The sequence below is a fragment of the Acinonyx jubatus genome, chromosome E2 (assembly GCF_027475565.1).
Source record: "Acinonyx jubatus isolate Ajub_Pintada_27869175 chromosome E2, VMU_Ajub_asm_v1.0, whole genome shotgun sequence".
Lineage (NCBI taxonomy): Eukaryota > Metazoa > Chordata > Mammalia > Carnivora > Felidae > Acinonyx > Acinonyx jubatus.
The window spans coordinates 1212934-1232189 of record NC_069396.1 but is presented as its reverse complement, the minus strand read 5'-3'; the positions used below and the strand labels follow the sequence as shown (position 1 = coordinate 1232189).

General features: G+C 68.1%; 1 protein-coding gene across 1 annotated transcript in view; it reads right to left on the bottom strand.

The window, feature by feature from the left end:
• PIEZO1 (piezo type mechanosensitive ion channel component 1) overlaps window positions 1-19256 on the bottom strand; it is a 54333-nt gene that overhangs the window by 15230 nt on the left and 19847 nt on the right. Inside the window, exons 2-16 of the mRNA XM_027075801.2 lie at window positions 12537-12632; window positions 7967-8089; window positions 7034-7076; window positions 6769-6907; window positions 4032-4200; window positions 3686-3899; window positions 3325-3496; window positions 3112-3225; window positions 2904-2997; window positions 2088-2188; window positions 1520-1780; window positions 915-1026; window positions 594-772; window positions 374-522; window positions 107-289 (exon numbers count right to left, since the gene is read on the bottom strand). Of these exons, the coding sequence (XP_026931602.2) occupies window positions 107-289; window positions 374-522; window positions 594-772; window positions 915-1026; window positions 1520-1780; window positions 2088-2188; window positions 2904-2997; window positions 3112-3225; window positions 3325-3496; window positions 3686-3899; window positions 4032-4200; window positions 6769-6907; window positions 7034-7076; window positions 7967-8089; window positions 12537-12632 (2149 nt within the window). The remainder of the gene's footprint in view (window positions 1-106; window positions 290-373; window positions 523-593; window positions 773-914; window positions 1027-1519; window positions 1781-2087; window positions 2189-2903; window positions 2998-3111; window positions 3226-3324; window positions 3497-3685; window positions 3900-4031; window positions 4201-6768; window positions 6908-7033; window positions 7077-7966; window positions 8090-12536; window positions 12633-19256) is intronic.

Here is a 19256-nt window from a genome sequence, read left to right as displayed (position 1 = left end):
GGTGGTGGTACACGCTGCAGACCCCGGGCCCCCGGGAGCCTGCACCCGAGTCCGCACGCCCAGAGGCAGCGGAGGGAGAGGGGCCGGCCGTGGAGGGCGGGTGCACCTTCGAGCCCAGCGCGGGAGGTGGGCGCCGGGCGGGGGCGCGCGCCCCAGGTCGGTGAGCCGCATGAAGGGCTGGTGGAAATAATGCAGCTGCAGGATGCAGGCCAGCAGGAAGAAGCCAGGGACCAGGATGCTGGAGAAGAGCTCGGACACGCTGAACTGCTCCAGACCCAGGTCCGCCAGCCTGGCACGAGGGGCGGCGGTCAGACGGGGCCGGGGAGGGCCCCACGCCGGGACGCGCCCCCCGCCCGCCCGCCCGCCGACTCACTGCTCGTCCGTGAGGCCGGTCAGGTTGCGCCAGTAGGTGGGGAAGTCCTGGAACTGGAAGGTGTAGACGGCGCTGAGCACCAGCATGGTGTAGGCCACCACGAGCCACCAGAACGCCTTGAGCAGCTTCCTCCACAGGCTGTAGTAGACCTGCCGGGCGGCGTGCGGTGAGGCCCGGCCTGGGGCGCCCCCCGCCGCCCCCGCCCCTGCCCGCCCACTACCTGGAAGAGCGTGAGGCACAGCAGGAAGAGGAGCATGTACACGATCTTGTAGACGACGAGGCGGCCGGCAAAGCTGACCACGACGAACATGCCGGCGCACACGTAGATCCAGTACTTGGCGTACAGGCCCGTGACCAGCTCGCCCAGGCTCCGGAGCAGCGTCCGTGTCCGCGTGGGCTCTGCGGGCCGGGCCGGGGAGGGGGGGCAGCCGGGGCATGGCTTCGGGGCCGGGTGGGGGGGGCACCGTTCCCTGACCGCCCCCCGCCCCTCATCTCGGCGGGCCGCGGCGACCCCCGCGGCCACCCCCGGCCGGCCCCTCACCTGGGTCGGCCACGGCGACCCCCAGCAGGCCGGCAGCGCTCTTGGCCTTCCTTAGCAGCTTCTCCTTCACGAACTGGCGCAGCAGGAGCCAGAAGGTCAGGTTGTACAGCAGCTGGGCAGGGCGGGGGTGTCACCAAGGGCCGGCGGCCCGGCGCCCGGCCCGCAAAGACCCGGGCCCAGGGGATAGCCCCTTGGTGCCGATGCCCGCCTCCCCAGGGGCACAGTAGGACCCTGTCGCGTACGAGCGTGGACGCGGGCGCGCGTACTCAAGCTCACGTGACCTCACGCCTACGTGCGCGCGCACACAGCTCCCGGGACGACATACGACCCGGCACAGACGTCCGGACCCGGCGACACTCTGGCGTGCGGGACACAGAAGGGGCACCCGGGGCCAGACGCCAGAGGGACGTGTGACATTAGGGGAACCCGCGTCAGGGACCCAGGGACAGCGCCCCCGACGACACAGGGTCATCGTTCATCCCCCCGACACTTGTTCGGTCACCGCTCTGGACCGGCCCGAGGGCACCCCGTGCTGACAGCCGGACAGTGGACTCCGCGCCGTCACGGGTGCTCGTGCGGGAAGCACAGGCCCCGCGCGTACTCACCATGGCGCCAAGGTCCAGGCAAGGGTAGCGGGTGTGCTCCAGCCCCAGCTGACGCAGGCTGACCGGGCCCAGGGTGGTGGGCAGCTCGGGACGCAGGTCCATGGCCCACACGTAGCGGAGCCCGCACAGCGCCAGCCCGTAGAGCAGGATGAAGGGGGAACAGAGCATGGCCAGCTGGTGACGACTGCGCACCGTCCAGATGAGGCAGGCCCAGAGCAGCAGCACGAAGGTCAGCCAGCTGTGATAGGTGATACTCCACACCTGGACGGCGGGGCCAGGGGCCGGTGGGCCGGGGGCACGCACCCAGCCCGCTCCCCCGCCGGCCCGGGGACAGGGCGCGCACGCGGCGCAGGGCGCAGGTTCCCGTATGCACCCACCCACTACCCATATGCACACGCACACGCGCGCCCACAGCGTGGCCCTGGGCCCAGCAGGCCACGGCTCCGTTTCTGGCAACCAGGCACCGGGTTCTGCGGAACTCAGGCCGCCATCCGCCCCCCAGAACATCACGAGGGAACCAGCAGCAAGGGCCCCCTGGACGGGCCTGCCCAGGCCAGCCGCTCCTTACCATCATGGCGATGAGGGCGCACACGTAGCTCTGGTCCATGATGAGATGGCCCAGACCGTACAGGGGAGACACGTCTCTAGGCTCCGACAGCCTGGGGTGCACTGAGAGGTGGGGGTCAGAGGTCACCAGAGGGCCAGACCCCAGCCGGGGCAGTTCCAACATCAACAGGCCAGAGCCCCTCACCCACAGGAGACTCTGCCCAGTAATTCTGCCGGTGGCCAGCGGGGGCAGAAAACGCCGGCAAAGGACCGGGCTCCCGACTGACACTGTCCCCGGCGTGTCGCGGGACCCGGGGCAGTCCTCACCCCACTCCACATCTTGGTTTCCAAGACTGTGAAAGGACAGGTCGGACAAAATGGCCCCGACTCCCGTCCGGCTCTGTGCGCAGGGCAAGTCCCCGGGGTGCCAGCTATGGAGGCCGGCGGTTTCGCCTCCTGCCTTGCGCGAAATGGAAATCGAGCCTCAGGAGAAAGAGAAAAGCGCCCCGCCCTCCCCACGGGGCCGCTGTGGACACGGCTCTAAGGCACATCCACCCAGGAGGCGGCTGGCCGCCTGGACCGCAGGGCCAACCTACAGGGCGCAGTCCAGCCCTCTGGGAACCGGGAGGCAAATGGGGAGGGGGTGGGACACCAGGAGGTCCGGCAAGGTCTCAGGCAGCGGCGGGACCCCACATCCTGGCCCCGGGTGGGGGGGGCCCCAGACGGCACTGCTGGAGAGGTCAGCAGGACAAGACCACCCGGCGGCCACCAGGGGGCAGCACCAGCGTGCCTGAGGCAGGTGGCGTCCCCGGGCAGCCACGGGCAGTGTGGCACTCACGGGGGCGCCGCCGGACGGGGCTGTGGCCGGTCAGGTCGTGCACGGTGCAGCTGTCGGTCTCCCAGTCTGACCCCATGGTCGTGGGCGGCACGCGCTGCAGAGGCAAGCCGAGCCCCGGTGAGCCGAGCCCGGGGCGGGTGCGGGGGGGTGGGGGGGGGTGGGGGGGGCGGGCAGGCTCCGGCACCACGGCTGGGCGCGGGCTCCTTACCTGGGCGGCGCCCTCCTCCTTCGTGGCCGCAGCCCCGGCCCGGCCCTGGGGCCACTGATCCACGTGAGTCAGTTCCACCTCCTGCTCCTCGTCGCGCCTGGCCGCCTCCTTCCTCTGCGGGGACCGGCACGGAGCTCAGCCCCCCGCCCCAGCAAGCCGCCCGGAGCGGGGGAGGACCCCGGGGGGGGGGGGGCGCTGGCCCAGGAAACCCACCTGGTCCAGGGGCTGGTGTGTGCACAGCTTGAGGAGTGAGGTCACGGTGTAGTAGAGGAGCAGCAGGACGCCGGGGCTCACGTACACGGGCCAGTCGTGGCTGGTATCGAGGACCAGCACGTTGGGACCGGAGCAGTTGCTGTAGGCCACCAAGGCCTTGAGACCGAACACCCTGCCCAGAGAAGGCGAGCCGCTGAGCCGGGCCGCGGGAAGCCAGGGCCAGGCCAGGGGAGGGGGGGGGGGGGGAGAGAGGGGAGGGGGAGGGGAGAGGGAGGGGGGAGGAGGGAGGGGGAGGGAGGAAGGGGGGAGGAGGGAGGGGGAGGGAGGAAGGGGGGAGGGGGCCAGCGCAGGCAGACCTCACCTGGCCCAGATGCCCGCAGGGGGCAGCACGGCCTGGGCCAAGGGCGTCTGGTAGCAGTAGACGCAGATGAGGTGGCCGGCGCTGAAGCAGCCCACCATGACGCAGAGCGTGCTGGAGCCTAGGGGGCCGATGGGAAAGTGGCAGGCCCACCAGGTGCAGGTGGCCAGGAAGACCAGGAAGTAGACGCCGGAGAAGGCCGAGGGCTGGGCGATGCCTGCGGGACGGGACGGGGCGGAGGCGTCAGGTCCGGGCCACGTGGCGGCCGGTGGGGAGCCCGGCGGGCTGCCGAGACCCCTCCCCGCATGCCGGTTGGTGCCGGGGCCCCCGCCCCTTGCCCAGCAGGTACCTGCCAGCGCCAGCAGCAGGATGGCCAGCGTCCGTCCGGCGGCCACCAGCAGCCAGTGGGCCGTGACCTGGAACCGGGTGGCCAGCCGAGACCTCTGCTTGGGGGCCGGCACGGGGGCTCCGCGAGGCCCCACCGGGAAGCCGGCGTCCGCTTCCCTGTCCTCATCGTCCTGCCGAGGTCGTGGGGAGGGGCAGAGGTCAGGTGCACCGCACTCGGGCCACACAAGCGGGGAGGAGGCCTCCCTCGAGTTCACAGGCCCTCCTGGAGGTGGGGCCCGGCCCCGGCCCGTGGTGACGGCTGGCCCCGGGTTATTCCGGAACCCCGCAAGTGCCTCTTTACCTCCCTTTCTAGATCAGGGGGACCCCCAGGGCAGGGCAGGCCCCGCAGATTCCGGCACACGCCCTCGAAGCCCCTGGGTCCTGAAAGGCCCGGGTGCTGATTTTTAGGGAAAATACACCATGTCACTGCCCTTCACAGTTTACAGAGCACCTTCACGTCTGTGCCTCACGGTCCTGTGGCTGAAGCAGCACTTTCCTCGTGGGTAGAGAAACGGGGGCGCGGAGGAGACCGTGAGGGGCACCCGGTTTGATCCCGCTCCCTTTCTGCTGCCTGTGGGGCTCCTGGAGAGCCAGGGGCAGGAGGCCGCACAGAGACCGGGCCTCCATCCCCGGTTCCACTCAAAGGTTTCCCAGAACGGAGCTGTTTCCTGGACGCCCAGCCCCGCTCTCCCCATGTCCCACCTGCACGTTGGATGCCACGCCCGGGCCTCTCCCAGGGGGTGGCACTCGGCGTCCAGACTAAGTACACAGGAGCCAGGTGACCTGCTCGTGTCCCAGCTCGTGCCTCCTGGCTGTGCGGCCTTGGGTAAGTCACCTAACCTCTCTGAGTCTGTTTCCCGTCTGCCAGATGGGGGTGGGACCAGAAAGGTGCTGCCCTCACAGGGCAGGAAGGGAGTGGGGAGGCCATAGGGAGAAGTCCCTGAGCAGTGATCCCAGGGGGACCTGGGGCGCGGGACGGCTGGGACCCCAGAATTCAGAGCAGGGGGCGCGGGGCCCTGAGGGGTGGGGGAGGCATTCGCGGGCAGGCACAGCAGCCAGGCCTGCGTTCCCACCCGCGCACAGCTGGCCGAGGCCCTGGGAAAGTGTCCGCCAGCCTCTGAGGAGTCAACATCTGCGAGGGGGGGACGGAGGCAGCCGCTGGGGGGACAGGCAGGTGCTCGGGGCGTCCAGCCGGCCAGCCCTGGCTCCAGCCCCGACTCGGCAGGCCCCTCAGGCGGCCACAGGAGGCTTAGCACAAGTTTCCTCTCTCTGTCCCTCCCCCTGCGCCACCCCCTCAGAGTGTGCTTGCAGAGGCACATGACATCGTGTCAGGATGCACCGCCGCACTCGTACGCTGTCCTGCGTACGTGTGGGTGGCTCTGGGCTTTAAGACATGCCTGCGGAGGGTACCCCCAGCCCCTCGCTCTGAGGTCTGTCTACACCGGCCACCCCGGCCAGCAAGACGGCACAGGCTCTCTCATGTGCCACCGAGGACACCCACAGGAAGGTGACCTGTCCCGGTCGCCGGGCAGACCGGAGTCCGGCCCCCCGAGCGACCAGGGCAGTGCTGTGCTGTGAGGGTGTAGGCAACATGGGTGGCTGGCCCCCTCCTGTCCTACCCCAGGTTTCAGGATCGAGTCTGGCCCCTTCCTGGCAGAGCCGCTCCAGGAAGCCCTGACTCCACCAACAAGGAAAGCGGAGGCATCCACGGCTCCCTGGGGCCCACACAGTGGCTCCCACCCGTGGCTCCCTGGGGCCCACATGCCTGTGGGAGTAGAGAGGGGTCGCCAGGAGAGGGGTGACCCGAGGGCAGGCGGCAGGGTGGTCCCAACCCTGGCTCGTCCGCCACAAGTGCCTGGAAAAGCGACCTGACCTCCAGGCTCCCGTTATACCCTCTGAAAGTGGGATCCTAGCCTGGCCCCGTGGGGTGGGAGCAGGGCAGCCTGGGTCACCCCTGACCTGCAGAGGTGGGTGGGAGGAGCCTATAGGCCCTGGGGCCTCCCTGGCAGGGGACACTTGTGCCAGGGTCCCGGACAGTCACAGATCCCACGGAGCCCCGGGGCCCGGGCCCTGCCGCTCCAAGGCTGAGGCCACATGTGGGAGGCCAGGCGGGGCTCGAGACCACAGCCCTCGTGGGGGGCAGAAGGGCACTCAGGCTTCAGCCGTGGGGGACATCAGGGGCCCTGACCCTCACGCCTGATGCTGAGGGAAAGCTCCCAGAGCAGGACACCCCAAGGACAGTCTCTAGATCAGGACCTCCGCCACCCCCCACCCCGTGCCTAGAGGCCATCGACACTCCCTCGGGAGTGGCATCCACCCTCGGTGCCCCCTGGCGGCCAGGAGGTCGGCCCCCTGCACTGCTGACTCCCCACTGCCCCGTGGCCTCCAGGAACGGTTTCTTAAGGCACAGACACGCGTGGGATCCCCACAAGTTCCCCCGAGATGGAACCCTCCTAGGACCGGGTCTGGCAAACACACAGGCTGAGGGGCTCACAGGGTAGCCCCTCGCCCCAGGAACGGGACACACGCCTTCTCTCACCCCTGAGGCCTCAGCTCTCCGTAATGGACACAAACCGACCCTTAAACTAAAAAGTGCACGTCTGTATAAAAATGAAACAGTCACAGAGCCTCAAACGGCCGGAAGGACCAAGAAGCCCTGCCCCCAGCACGTGGGCACCCGGCCCACCTACGGCCCTCACCTGCTCCTGGGCGGGCTGGCTCCGCCGGGCTTCCCGTGCCAGGCGCCCACAGAGGCCGAGGCACACGGCTGAGACCACCAGGACACCCAGGTCAGGGGCCACCAGCCGGACGGCATTGGGGATGTCCTTCAGGTCCAGCCTGTGAAGGGGCAGGAAGTGCCCACCGATCGGTCAGGAGGGCAGGTGCCAGACAGCGGGGGGGTGGGGACAGGAAGGGAAGGGGGGACCCCAGGGCCTGGAGGCCCCAGGCAGGGAGAGGGCTTACCTCGTCACCCCTACGTGCTGGGACAAGATCTGCCAGGGGCTGCCTGTGGAGAGAGGCACGGGGGGACGGGGTCAGGCGGTGCCCCACGGCCCTGCCAGGAATCACCGAACACCTGGCCACTGGGCTGCTCCTAAAATGCTGCCTCTACTAGCAGGGAAACTGAGGCTCAGCCAGGCAAAGCCAGGGGGCCGAAGGCCCGGAGGTCTGTCTGCAGAGTGGGGATTCGCAGCCAGGAGCCCAGGCTGGGCACTCAAAACCCCCAGCCGAGGCCACGGCTCCCCGGGGTCCGCGTGGGAGGCCCGTCTCCCAGGCAGCGGGACCGGCGCGCCCACCTGGCCCTGGACTCCACTCCACACCCCCTTCTGGACGGCGGTGTGGACACAGTCACCCGAAATCAGGAGCCCGGGCAGGGCGGGGGAGCCAAGCCAGGCAACGCTAGCTGTGGGGACCGGGCGCCCGCGGTTCACATGTCTGGAGTCCAGGGCGCTGCGGCCACTCCTTTCCGGAGCCGGGAGGGTGGGTGTCGGCTGGAAACTGCCCGCAAGATGAGGGGCCCGGGGCGGGGGGGGGGGGGGGGTGCAGGACACTGAGGGCCCCTGGTGCCCATGGCCACGTTTCCAGGTGCCAGAGGAAGATGCTGACAGAGAGAGGGGCCTAGAAGGCCAAGGCTGCCCCGAGGGCCAGATTTCGGGGTCCAGAATTAGCACCGTGCCTCACTCGGCCCAGCCCCAGGCCAAGTGTCACTGGCTCTTAACACGGGCCACGTGGGCTGAACAGAAATCGTGGACGGGCTCAGGGGCCGGCCCATATTAGGCAAAGCCTGCTGAGGCGGGGCGGCCGGCCTTTCCTGGGGCCGCGGTATCCCCTCCCTCTCCCCTGGCCCCCAGCTAGCTGTCCCGGGCACCCCCTTCCCAGGTCCCAGTGGAAACTCACAGCTTGGCCCCAGGAGCTGGTCCAGGCGGGGCACGGTGTGCAGGCATATCTGGAAGGCCAGGTGGGCTGCCAGGAAGAGGAGGCTGAAAAGCAGCAGGGCTCGGAGGAGGCGACCAGTGTGACCTGCGGGCAGAGAGGGCAGGGGCGAGGCTAGCACAGGGCCTTCTTCCGCCCGTCCTGGGGGACCCACATCCCACCGGAGTCTGGGAGCCGGGCCAGGAGACTCCAAGCTCGGGCAGGGACAGGCCCACACGAGCACCCCGTGTGCCTTGCCCCTGGAGAGACATGGCCCCACGACCGGGGCCGGACCCTGCGCCCGGGGAGGACTCGTGGAGCCCTGGGGTCACCCTGCTCTGAGCGGTGAGCAGCTCACCCTCCGGGCAAGGAACGGAGACCCTGAGGGCCCCACGCTGAGCTCGAGCCCCGTCTCAGGACTCGGGCTGTGCGTGGCTCGCCCCAGATCCTCACTGTGCCGCCAGCGGAGCCCTGGCTCGGGGACAGAGGCGTCCCTCTCTCCTGCCCAAGGCTGGCACGCTCGGAGCCCCTGCTCAATTGTGTCCCCTCGCCCAGGGGTGGCCCCCAGCGGGTGAGACCCCTGGAGTGCCGTGTGAGCACACGCGCCGGGGAGGCCGGGGCCGGCCCTTGCCCACGCTCTGCCCCACCTCGCTTGGCTGAGACTCAGAGGGGGCGAGGGGCTCCTGGGGGCGGCCCAGGCAGGACTTGGACGGCTTCGCTGACACTCGTTTCTAGGGCCCTCCCGGCCCCCGACCCTCGGTAGGGCAGGGGTGAGCGAAGGGGAGGGCAGGGTGGGGCCGCGGAGCACTGGGAAGGAGAAATGGAAAATGAACGGAACGTCTGGCCGTCGGCCCTGGCCGGGCCGGCTCTGCTCAGAGCACCGGGCCAAGATCAGGGGGAGGCCACGGGCCTCCCGTCAGGAGGAGGGGTCGGGCTACCTGTGGGCACTGTGCGGGAGCCTGCGGGGAGCCACCGCTGTGCCCCCCCTGCCAGGAGCCTGCAGGGGCGAGGGGCTGAGAAGGCTGAGCTTCCCTCCGGGCCAGCCCCCCTCTGCCCTGCTCGCCCGGGCAGCCCCTCCCCTGCACACCTAGGAGGTCCCACCAGGAGGCAGTGGGGGAGCACCTGGCCGCCCCCGTGGACGCCCAGGCTGGCCTCAGGCGCTACGGGAGCCGAAGCCTCAAGCACCAGGCTGCTGGGCTCCTCGCACACACAAGAACCCGGGGGTCAGAGGGGCGAGCCCAAGGCTCGAGACCCCTGGGCGGGAGGGTGCCCCCGCCCGTCGTCCCGTCCGGCCCCTCTTGGACGTCTGGCAAAGCGCCAGCTGTCACCGCTCCCCTCGTCATCCGCCCCTCCTCACACCTAGTTCACTTCTTGGGTGGGCGTGCCGTGTCCCAGACCACAGGCCACCACCAAGCCAAAGGGGCCAGGGCACTGGCCGTGTGGCTGTAGCTCCCTGCCAGGTGGGGGCTGGCTAAGCCAGACGTGGGAGGAGCAGGGAGGGGCTGGAGGCCCGGCGCATCCGGCCAACACCACCGACCAACCTGGACAATCTCCCACACTGCCCACCTGAGCTCGGCTCGGGCGGCGGGAGGACGGGGCAGGGGTGGGGGGCAGGCGAGGGGCTCCTGAACCTGCCGGGGGCGGGGCGGGCAGAGGAACAACCCCTGAGGATTGTGAGGGTGGGCCCCGAGAGCTGGGAGCGGGCGGGGAAGGGGCACCGGGGGGCCCGGAAGGTTCCGCCAGCTCCTGTCCTGGGGCCCGAACGCCACTCGCCCGGCCATTCGAGGCCCGCAGACACAGGCCGCGACCCCCACCGTGTCCACAGCAGGGGAGAGGCGCGCAGAAGCCACCCACCCTAAAGGACCAGGGGGTCGGGCTCTCCAGGAAGTGGGGCTGGCGGGCTGTGGACCCGGGGGGCAGAGGCAGCGGGAGGGGCTCCCCAGAGGGGGTTTGTACAAAGAATCTGACCCACAGCAGGAATCCCGGGCTTGCGGCCCCAAAACGACCCCCATAGCGGCGGCTCTATCCCCCACACTGTGGGGCGTCCCTGCCTTCAGCAGGGAGGGTACCTTGTCGACCGCCGCCCTTCAGCCCTCTGGGCCTTCCTTCCTCACCCACCCACCCCACCCCCAAAGGCCTCACTCGCACACCCTCTTGGGGCCAGCTGTTTGCAGACGCCCCCTCTCCTGATGGGACCCGGCCCCTGGGTGCACGGGGCTGGTGGGGGGGACCCTTGGAGCGGCTCCTGGGGATGTTCCAGGAAGTGTGCTAAGAAGCTGGGGGAGGAGCGCCCGCAGTCACACCCAGAAGGCTCCAGGGAGGTGGGGGTAGGAAGGGGACAGGACAGGGCGCACCTCACGAGCCTGAGCCCCGAGCCCTGGGAAGGAGGTTCTTCTCACAGGAGGCGCAGGAGGGTGACAGGAGTCCCTGGGGACTCACACCGCCATCCACCCCCAGGGAGAGGGCAGGAATACCTGCAGGGCGGGGCCAGCCCCGGGGTGGGCTTTGTCCTGAGGCGGGACAGGTGTCAAGTCCCTAAATGTGAAGCAGATGGCCTGGCCCTGACCCCCAGGCACGGGGACAGGGGCCGGGGCCAGGGGTCAGCACCCTCGGGGCCCAGGCGGCGTCAGACCTTCCGCCAGATGTCCAGCCTCCGAGCCAGCCCTAACCCGATGCCAGGCGCCCCGGCACCTCCCTGCTTTCCTCTCTCCCACTCGGAAAATCCAGGCAGCCTCCCTGCTCCTGAAGGGCCGCTGAGGGTGGACAGATGGACAGACGGAGGTCAGGCAGGAAAGTCTCCGCAGCGCTCCCTACCCCTTCCCCAGCGGACCCCTCCCCCCACTGCCCATCGGGCGGCCCGCGAATACAGGCACTGGCTCCACGGGTGGACGGATGGTGGGCCTGATGGACGGACGGATGGACGGACGGGAGGAAGAGGGGGGCGCCCGGCGGGGGAGGACCTGTGGGAGGTATAGACCCTGCGGCCTGAGCTGGACCAGATGTCACAGGCTAGGGAGGGGTGACCAGCCAGCCTGTAGGGGGCAGAATGACACCTGCCCCCTCCCTCGATGTCCACACCCCAATCCCCGGACCCTGTGAACACGCTTCCTTACGGGGCAGAGGGGAACCAAGGCTGCCAAGCAGCCGACCTGAAAACAGGGGCTGACCTTGGATCCCCAGGGAAGGCCAGTGTCACCACAGGGTCCTAACGGTGGACGGGGGCGGGAGGGCCAGAGTCAATGTGACGAGGTGACACTCGACGGGCCGTTGCTGGCTTGGGCGACGGAGGGAGGGGCCGTGGATGCCTCTAGAAGCCGGGAAAGTTGAGGAAACGGATCCTCCCGGGAGCCTCCAGAAGGAAACGGGGCCCGTGACACCGATGCCGGCCCGCGAGGCCCGTGCTGGTCTCCCGACCCCCCGCCTGAGGGACGAGGCTGTGCTCCAGTGGCCACAAGAGGCTCAGACGCCTCCGAGGCCCGGAAGCAGCCAGCAGCTACACCCGGCGCCTCAGAAGGCGGCACCTGTGGTCTGCCTCCCTTCACGGGTCCTCAGCTGTCACGGCCAACACGGACCTCGGCCCGGCTGGGGCTACTTTTTCACCCGTCTCTGCCGGGCGCTGGCGCTCATGCTGTTGACGGCCCGCTTCTCCCAGGGACCCTCACTCAAGCCTGGGGGCCCGTCCCCCCTCCAGCTCCAAGGGGACCTTCCCACCCACAGGAGGCAGAGCAGCCTGTGGGGCAGGTCCCTGAGCGCTGCCCTCCCTGAACAGCTGGGACAGGTATGGACACTGATGCACGCGGACAGAGGAGGCAGGAGCCCAGGGTGAGTTTGGACTCCATCTGTCCCCATGTCACCTGGCTGCAGGTCCGCACCTGTTCACAGCGGGCCTGCCTGCCCTCCCGCACGGGGCTCCCGAGACGGGGCGACGGCCTTCTGGGATGGCTCCGCGCCGTGAGCCCGCCTCCAGACCCTCCTGTGGGCACAGCCCCTGCTGGGTTCCCTACGTCTGTGTGCCTGGTGGACACAGGAGACTACGTGCCCACCCTCCAGGGGCTCAGGACCCCAGACGGGGCCTCGAGTGCCCAGCTACCCACACGACAGGGTGGCTGGCGATAACCCAAACCCCACGGAGCTCGCGCAGACGGCAGGAGCCTGACTTCGGGGGGTGGGGGCAGGGGTGGCTGGATATAAGAGGTTGGCCGCAGCCTCAACGGGCACAGTGGTTCGGGGGGGGGGGGGGGGCGTGGGGAACAGGAGAGGGAGCCCGCAGGAAGACGGCCCGTCTCACAGTGCCCGGGAAGCCCCAGGGACAAGGGGGGATCCGTCCAAGACCCCAGAACACACGGCGAGAGAAAAGATTCTGAACTTAGCCAAAGGTCGACAATGGAAAACAACGGAGCTTGGGACCACCCTTCCTTTACCCCGGCCGTTGAACTGCCTGGGGCCTCCGGGGAGCACGCGGCACCCCGGCCCCTGGAGGCCCGGCTGGTCCTGTGGACGAGTCCCCACCCCACCCTCCCCGCCCCCCAGCAGGAGCCACTTTGCAAGCCCTTACCTGGGACGCTGTGCGGAGAGGGGCCCGGGAACCAGGGCAACAGCAGCAGAAACAGCAGGTAGACCAGAGACAGGGCGTTGAAGCGGCACAGGCAGGCTGCAGGGGAGGAGAGGGCGGTCAGCTCAGCCACGCGGGGTGCCCAGCCCGTGCCCCGGACACCCCCAGACGCCGCCCCCCAAGGATCGCCCTGTAGAGTGCCTCCCAACATCACCCCTCAAACACCATCCTAGATGTCACCCCCAGACGCCGCCCCCCAGATATCACCCCAAACTTCACCCCCAGACACAGCCCCCCAAATATCACCCCAGACATCACCCCCTAAATATCACCCGGACGTAATCCCCCCGACATCAAGCCCCCAACATCATCCCCCCCAGTCCACTGGACATCCCCGTTAAGCATCGCTCTAACCCCGGGCCTCGGTACGGCCCCCACAGAGCATCCCCCCCAGACGCTGCCTGCTTGTCACCCTGTGAGGCCGGCTGCCTCCTTCCACGTGTGAGCAACCTCACTTAGCGTGTGGCACGTCACCCATCGCTCAGGATTCACGCTGTCACACCGTGTCCAGACCACACACGTCACCTGTCGCTCAGAGCACATGTCCATTGTCACGCCGTGTCCCCAAACACGTGTCACCCGTCAGAGCACATGTCCGCTGTCACGCCATGTCTCCACACGTGTCACCTGTCACTCAGCACACACAATGTCACACTGTGTCCTCCTACAACTAGTTCTTTTTACCAACGTCCCATGTTGTGATCCTCTTGTGCAGATAGATGCTGGGGCCTCGTCCTGTCCGCCCGTGTCTCAGGGGCACCGAGGGGTGCCCTCCTCCCACGGGCGGACAGTGACAACGTGGCTGACTTTCCTTCCTTTGTAAAATTCCACAGTTTCAGGTGCACACAGCACAACTGACCTCCGCAGTCAGCGCTCAGAGCCCTAACTCGCATGCTCGCAGGGACATGCCAGCCACCCCGCCGATTCTCGGCCCCACTTCTCCGTGAGCGGGATCGTGGGGCTCCCAGCCGGCGGCCTGGCTCCTGTCTCCGCCTCTGAGAGCCGCGCGTGTGCCCACGGCCTGTCCCCACCTTTGCCCTCGACCCCACGCCCTCCACCCGGCACAGCTGGACGCTACCTTGACCGAGGGCGGCCGGGGGGCCGGGGGACCCGGGGCTGGGCCGGGCCCCAGGAACCAAGGCCTGTCAGGGGATGACGTCCTGATGTGGGTGCCGTCGCCAGGGAACCGGGGGCCCACTCAGCCTTTCCTGGGGTGCCCGAGAGCGGGCTGGCAGGGCAGGTGGGCACCACCGGAGGGGCCCCCGGGGCGGAGCCGTCCCTGCCGCCCGTTCCTCCACCACCTCCGGCGGCAAGCGGCCTGGGAGGACGGCGCAGCCCGCGAGGGCAGCGGCGCCTACCACGAATCCGTCCCCTCCTGAGCAACCCGGCCTCGCGGCTCAGACGCGTGTGGCTAAGCCGACGGAGCCCGCTCTATTTCCCACCAGAGGCAGAGTTTACAAGCTGTCCCGGGAGCTACTCTCTGCCCCCCCCACCGGCCCCCAAGCGTGAGCCGCGACCCCGCAAGGACTCGGACGTCCAGGTGGCAGCCGTGTGGACAGCCAGAGCCCAAACAAGCTGACTTGAACTTGCCCATCTGGCTGCACAGACCGCCTCCTGGGGGGGGTCGGGGGGGGGCGCAGGGGTGGCATCTGCTCTGGGAAAAGGATAAGCTAGAATAACAGTGCCTCGGGGAGGAGGCCACTGACCCGACCTGAGTCTCAAGCAGGGGGACCCCTGGGGGCGTGGCCAGGTCTGCACCTTCCGGTCACCAGGTGGCGACGGAGATCCCTCCTCCCTCGGTGGGGGGAGGGGGGAGCACAGGTCTCCTCCGGGGTCCATTCTGCCTCCCTTGCTGTTCAGACAGGCCTTAGCTGGAGCCCCTCCTATCCCTGGAGGCTGCGATGAAGGAGGGGCTCCCGGAGAACACAGGCCGCTGAGACCCAGGAGAACCTGCCGACACGCCCAGGCTTGTGGTCACCAGCAGGGGCTGCGCACACCTCTGCCTGTCCCCTGTCCTCGCCTTGTCCCCAGGCCGGGACCTTGGGCAAGCAGAGAAGCTGCGGGGGAGGGCAGGGGGGGCCGCGGCCTGGGGGGCAGACCCTTGACCGTGCAGCCGTGGGCAGCTCCAGGCCTCTGTTCCCACGTCTGTGTGACGGGGTTTGCACGTCCTGCCTGAAGGGTCATCCAAGAGCCACACTGAACGGAGGACCAGGTGCAGGGCCGGGGTTCGAGTCGGTCCCACCCACCGCTGACTAAGCCCCTCCTATCACCCCAGCCTCGCGGAGGCCCCAGGAACCCCGGGGTGGGGGGGGACACTCCAGGTCACCTTCCACGCCCGGAGCCACCCCAAGCCTGGGCACCGCCCCCTCCATCATACACTGGCCGTGGCACCGGCTCGACCAGAAATACGACGTTGTACAGCAAGCGCACATTTTCGTTAAAAAAAATCCATCCGACCCGGCCCAAGAGGCAGGAGGGAAATGAGTTTAAGGCAAAGGCTCCTCACGTTCCTCTTTGTGCCCCAAGGGCCGCACTTCCCAGCCCCCAGGTCGTCTCTCTCTCTCTCAGCCACGGCGGCCCGCCACGGCTCCCCAGAGAGGGTGGCACTCCCTCGTCCCAGCCAAGCCACGTCCATCCTCCCGACACCCCGGCCACCTGCACCCGTCCTCGGCCCCTCCCCCACCACGCACCCCGTGACCTCCCAGAGGCTCCCCTGCTCCGGCCCCCGGGTAGAGGCTCCCGGGGGCAGAAGCAGTTTCTAGGGGAGCAGGACCCCGAGGCCAGGATGGCGGAGGCGACGGTGGTGCTTCCTGGATGTGGAGTTTGGGGAAGATGGAAAGTTCTGAGGCTGGGTGGTGGGGACGGCTGCACAGTATGGAGACTGCACCTGAACCACTGCACCACACGCTTATAAACGGTTAGGGGCGCCCGGGTGGCTCAGCGGGTTGAGCGACTGACTTCAGCTCAGGTCATGATCTCGCGGTTTGTGAGTTCGAGCCCTGCGCCGGGCTCTGTGCTGACCGCTCAGAGCCTGGAGCCTGCTTCCAATTCTGTGTCTCCCCCTCTCTCTGCCCCTCCCCTGCCCATACTCTGTGTCTCTCTCTCACTGTCAATAACAAATAAACGTTAAAAAAACAAACAAACAGTTAAGATGATCAATTTCGTGTTCCGGGTCTTTTTTTTTTTTTGAGAGAGAGAAAGAGAGCGTGAGCAAGAGCACAAGAGGGGGAGGGGCAGAGAGAGGGAGACACAGAATCCAAAACAGGTTCCAGGCCCTGAGCTGTCAGCAGAGCCCGACATGGGGCTCTAACCCACGAACCGAGAGACCATGACCTGAGCCAACTGAGCCCCCCAGGGACCCCTAATTTTTTTTTAAGTCATGTCTACACCTGACATGGGACCTGAATTCACGTGGAGCCTCCTTCACATCCTGTGTCTCCCTTTTTCTCTGCCCCTCCCCTCCTCGTGCTGTCTCTCTCTCTCTCTCTCTCTCTCTCTCGCTCTCTCTCAAAAATAAACATTTAAAAAAATTAAAAAAAAAAAAGTTGCATGTTCTACCGACTGAACCAGCCAGGCGCCCCTATGTTCTGTGTCTTTTACCAAAATAAGAAAATAAACATTTGAGTTCAGCGAAGGATGTCAGGAACCAGAACCTGAGGGCCAGGCGGGCCGGAGCCTGAGAGTGTGGGAAACAGCCCCGGCCTCTCCCACACCAGGCTGAGCAGAAGGGAAAGAATCTCTGAGAAGCTTATCTGCCCGAAGCAGGAAATCGGAGATGGAGAGCCAGAGGCGCGGCCGGCGGGGCACTGCCGGGCGGCCCGGCCCGAGAGGGACCCACCGCGGCCCTCGATTTCAACACGCACGATCTGCCTGGCAGAAGGTCCGGTCTGGGCTCCGCAGACAGCCAGGTGGGAGACGGCGTCTCCAGCCACACCGACGAGGCTCCCAGGTGCCGGGAGGTCTCAGCCGGCCGCCCGCCGCAGGGTGCCAGCTCGCAGAGGCCCGGCTGCCGTCCCTCACTCGTCCGCCAAAGCTGGCACCAGGCGGGCGGGTGACGCCGACCCAGGGGACGTGAGTGGGGGAAAGCCGGGCCCGCTGCCTTCAGTGGGCGGAGTGGCAGAGGGGGCTCGGGGGCCGGGCCGGCCACCCTCCCCTGGGAGCAGGGACCGGGGTCGGGGCAAGAGGCCAGCAAGGGAGCACAGGCAAACCGGGCTCGACAGCAGAACTCGGGCCAGCGCTCGCGATGCGCTCCGTCCAGAGGAGGACGCAGGCCTCAGAGAGGAAAGGCTTCCGTGGTGGTGGCGGCCGGGGCTTAGTTCTGGACTCCTGGCTCCACATCCGGGCCTTCTGGGACCCTCCGTGCGGCCATCGAGGCTGCCGGGCTGAGTGCCGTGAACGTGGCCTCACTGTGCCTGTGCACGCAGAGGAGGCGGCCTGGAGGAGGTGGCATTTCTTTTGGCCTTGAAGGCCGGCCAAGACTCGGGGAAGGGTGGAGGAGGTGCCCGTCAGCCCCAGGCTAAAGCAGAGAAGGAAGAACCGGCTGGAGGGACAGGGCCCCCCGCTCTGCCCAGGCAGCTCCCACCTCCCCAGGAGAGCAGCCCTGGCTGGCCTGTGACCTCATGGGGGAAATATGCCTTTTCCTGAGCCAGGAACAATAGGTTGGGGGTGGGGGGAAGAGAGCCCCGCCCGGCAGGAAAGGACTCCCTCCTGCCAGGCCCCCTCACCCTTGAGCCAGCGCATGCTTAACCCTTTACAGACCCTCACGCAGCCCCGCACAGCCCCGAAGTCCCACCCAGCAAGCGGTCCACCAGACGCTGGGCCTGTCAATGAGGGAAGTGGGGTCTCGGCCGGTGCAGGTCAGGAAGGGGAGGGGAGGGGAGGTTCGGGGCCGATCACACACTGCTCCGCTCACGCCACGCGGAGGCCCACACTGGGCCCACGCTGCAGATCAGGCTCCAGGGTCTTGGGCCTTGTCCCCTGGGGCTGGCCGGTGGCAGGTGGCAGGAGACTGCCCAGACCTTCCCCACCCCTTCCCTCCTGAGGGAGCCGGAGCTCCGAGCCTCCGTCTCCCCATCTCTAAAGCAGGGTGGACGAGACATCTGCACGTGGAAGTGGGGGCGGGGGGACGGGCGGGCGCTTCACCTGCCGGCAGGGTCCTCAGTGACCCTGCAGGGGGTGTGGCCGGCACCACTGGCGGGGAGGAAACAAACATGGCCAGGTTGAGCAGTGAGCCACAGGCCGGTGACACAAGCAGAGCAGAGCAGGGTGGGAAGGCGGTGGCCGGCGTGGGCACGGGGACCAGGGCTCACGGGCGCCATGGCTGACACGGGGCGGGGGCTCTGACTTCCAGCCACAGCCCACACCAGTGTCACAAGCTGGAAGGACAGTGTCCCAGGGAGAGGCCGAGGGGCCTGGGCAGGGTGGACGAGCCACAGCCAGCACTGTCCCGGGCACCTACGACGGGCAGGATGGCTGCCTCTACTTTGCAGGTGAGGAAGCTGAGGGGCTCCCGGGGACCGGCGCTGACACCCTGCCACTTGGAAATGGTGCAGGCCCAGGTGACCCTCGGTGCAGGTCAGGAAGGGCCGGGGGTGGGGGCTGGGGGGTGGGGGCCGGTGCAGGACCAGCAGGTCTGAGGGGGCAGCTGCGGGCGCAGGGGCGGCCGGGACGGCAGAGGGAGGGGCACTTCCTCCTCTGCGAGCTGTGCCCTGCAGGGGTGAGGCCCTGAGCACCCCGGCTGGGCTGCTGGGTCACAGGGAGAAGGGCTGAGGCCGCCAGCCCAGTGGTCTGGGAGGAAGAGAGCCATGGACAAGCAAACTTGTCCCCACCCCCCTCTGGGCCTCGGTCTCCCCCCTGGTGAAAATGGGAGCCAAAGGGCCGGGTCTGAAATCTGGTGGCTCTGCCCAGCTCTACGGGAGACAGGCCTCCCTGTGCCCGCGTCCTCGGCTGCTACGTGACAGGGATCCCGCTGTGCCCCTCCGGGGACCGAGGCAGTGGGCACGGTGCCCAGCACGTGGCAGGAGGGGGCTGGCCGGGCACCGTGGGACATGGCAGCCGGCCGTCCACGCACAGTATTCCTCTTGAGAGAAACAGAAACAGAAACAGAAACCCGATTTGGGCTCGTAGATGAACAAAAAGTCCCGGAAAGGTCTATGCCCAGTTGCTGTTGGCGTTTGCCCGTGCAGGAGGGTCCTTGGCCCTGGGAGTCCCCTCCTCCTAGGGAGAACATTCTCACATGTCCTGGACTTGCTCACAAGTGAAGTGACCCCAAAGAGAAAAGCCTGGCAGGAACAGCGTGGAAGGGGACAGACGTGTGACCCGGGCTCTCCTTTCACGCCAGGGGCTGACGCTGGGAAGGGCTTGAGTCGCCTGAGTCCCCAGGGCACTGTGGCAGCGGGCGGGACTAGACCCGGGGCTCCTGGCCCGGGGCCCACACCTCCAGGTCTGCCATCTGTGGCCAGCAGGGCCAAGCCCCTAGGAGGCCAGGTGGAGCCCAGGGACGGGAGGTCAGAGTCCCAGGTGACAGCTGCCAACCCAGGGCGGGGGTCCTGGTCCCAGCCCCGCCACCCTCCCCCTGCCTGCTGTCCCCCAGGCTGTGCTCACCCTGCCTTACTTGGCTTGGAGGAGAAGCCCGTAACACCCTGCTGGCCTGTGCCAGGGGCG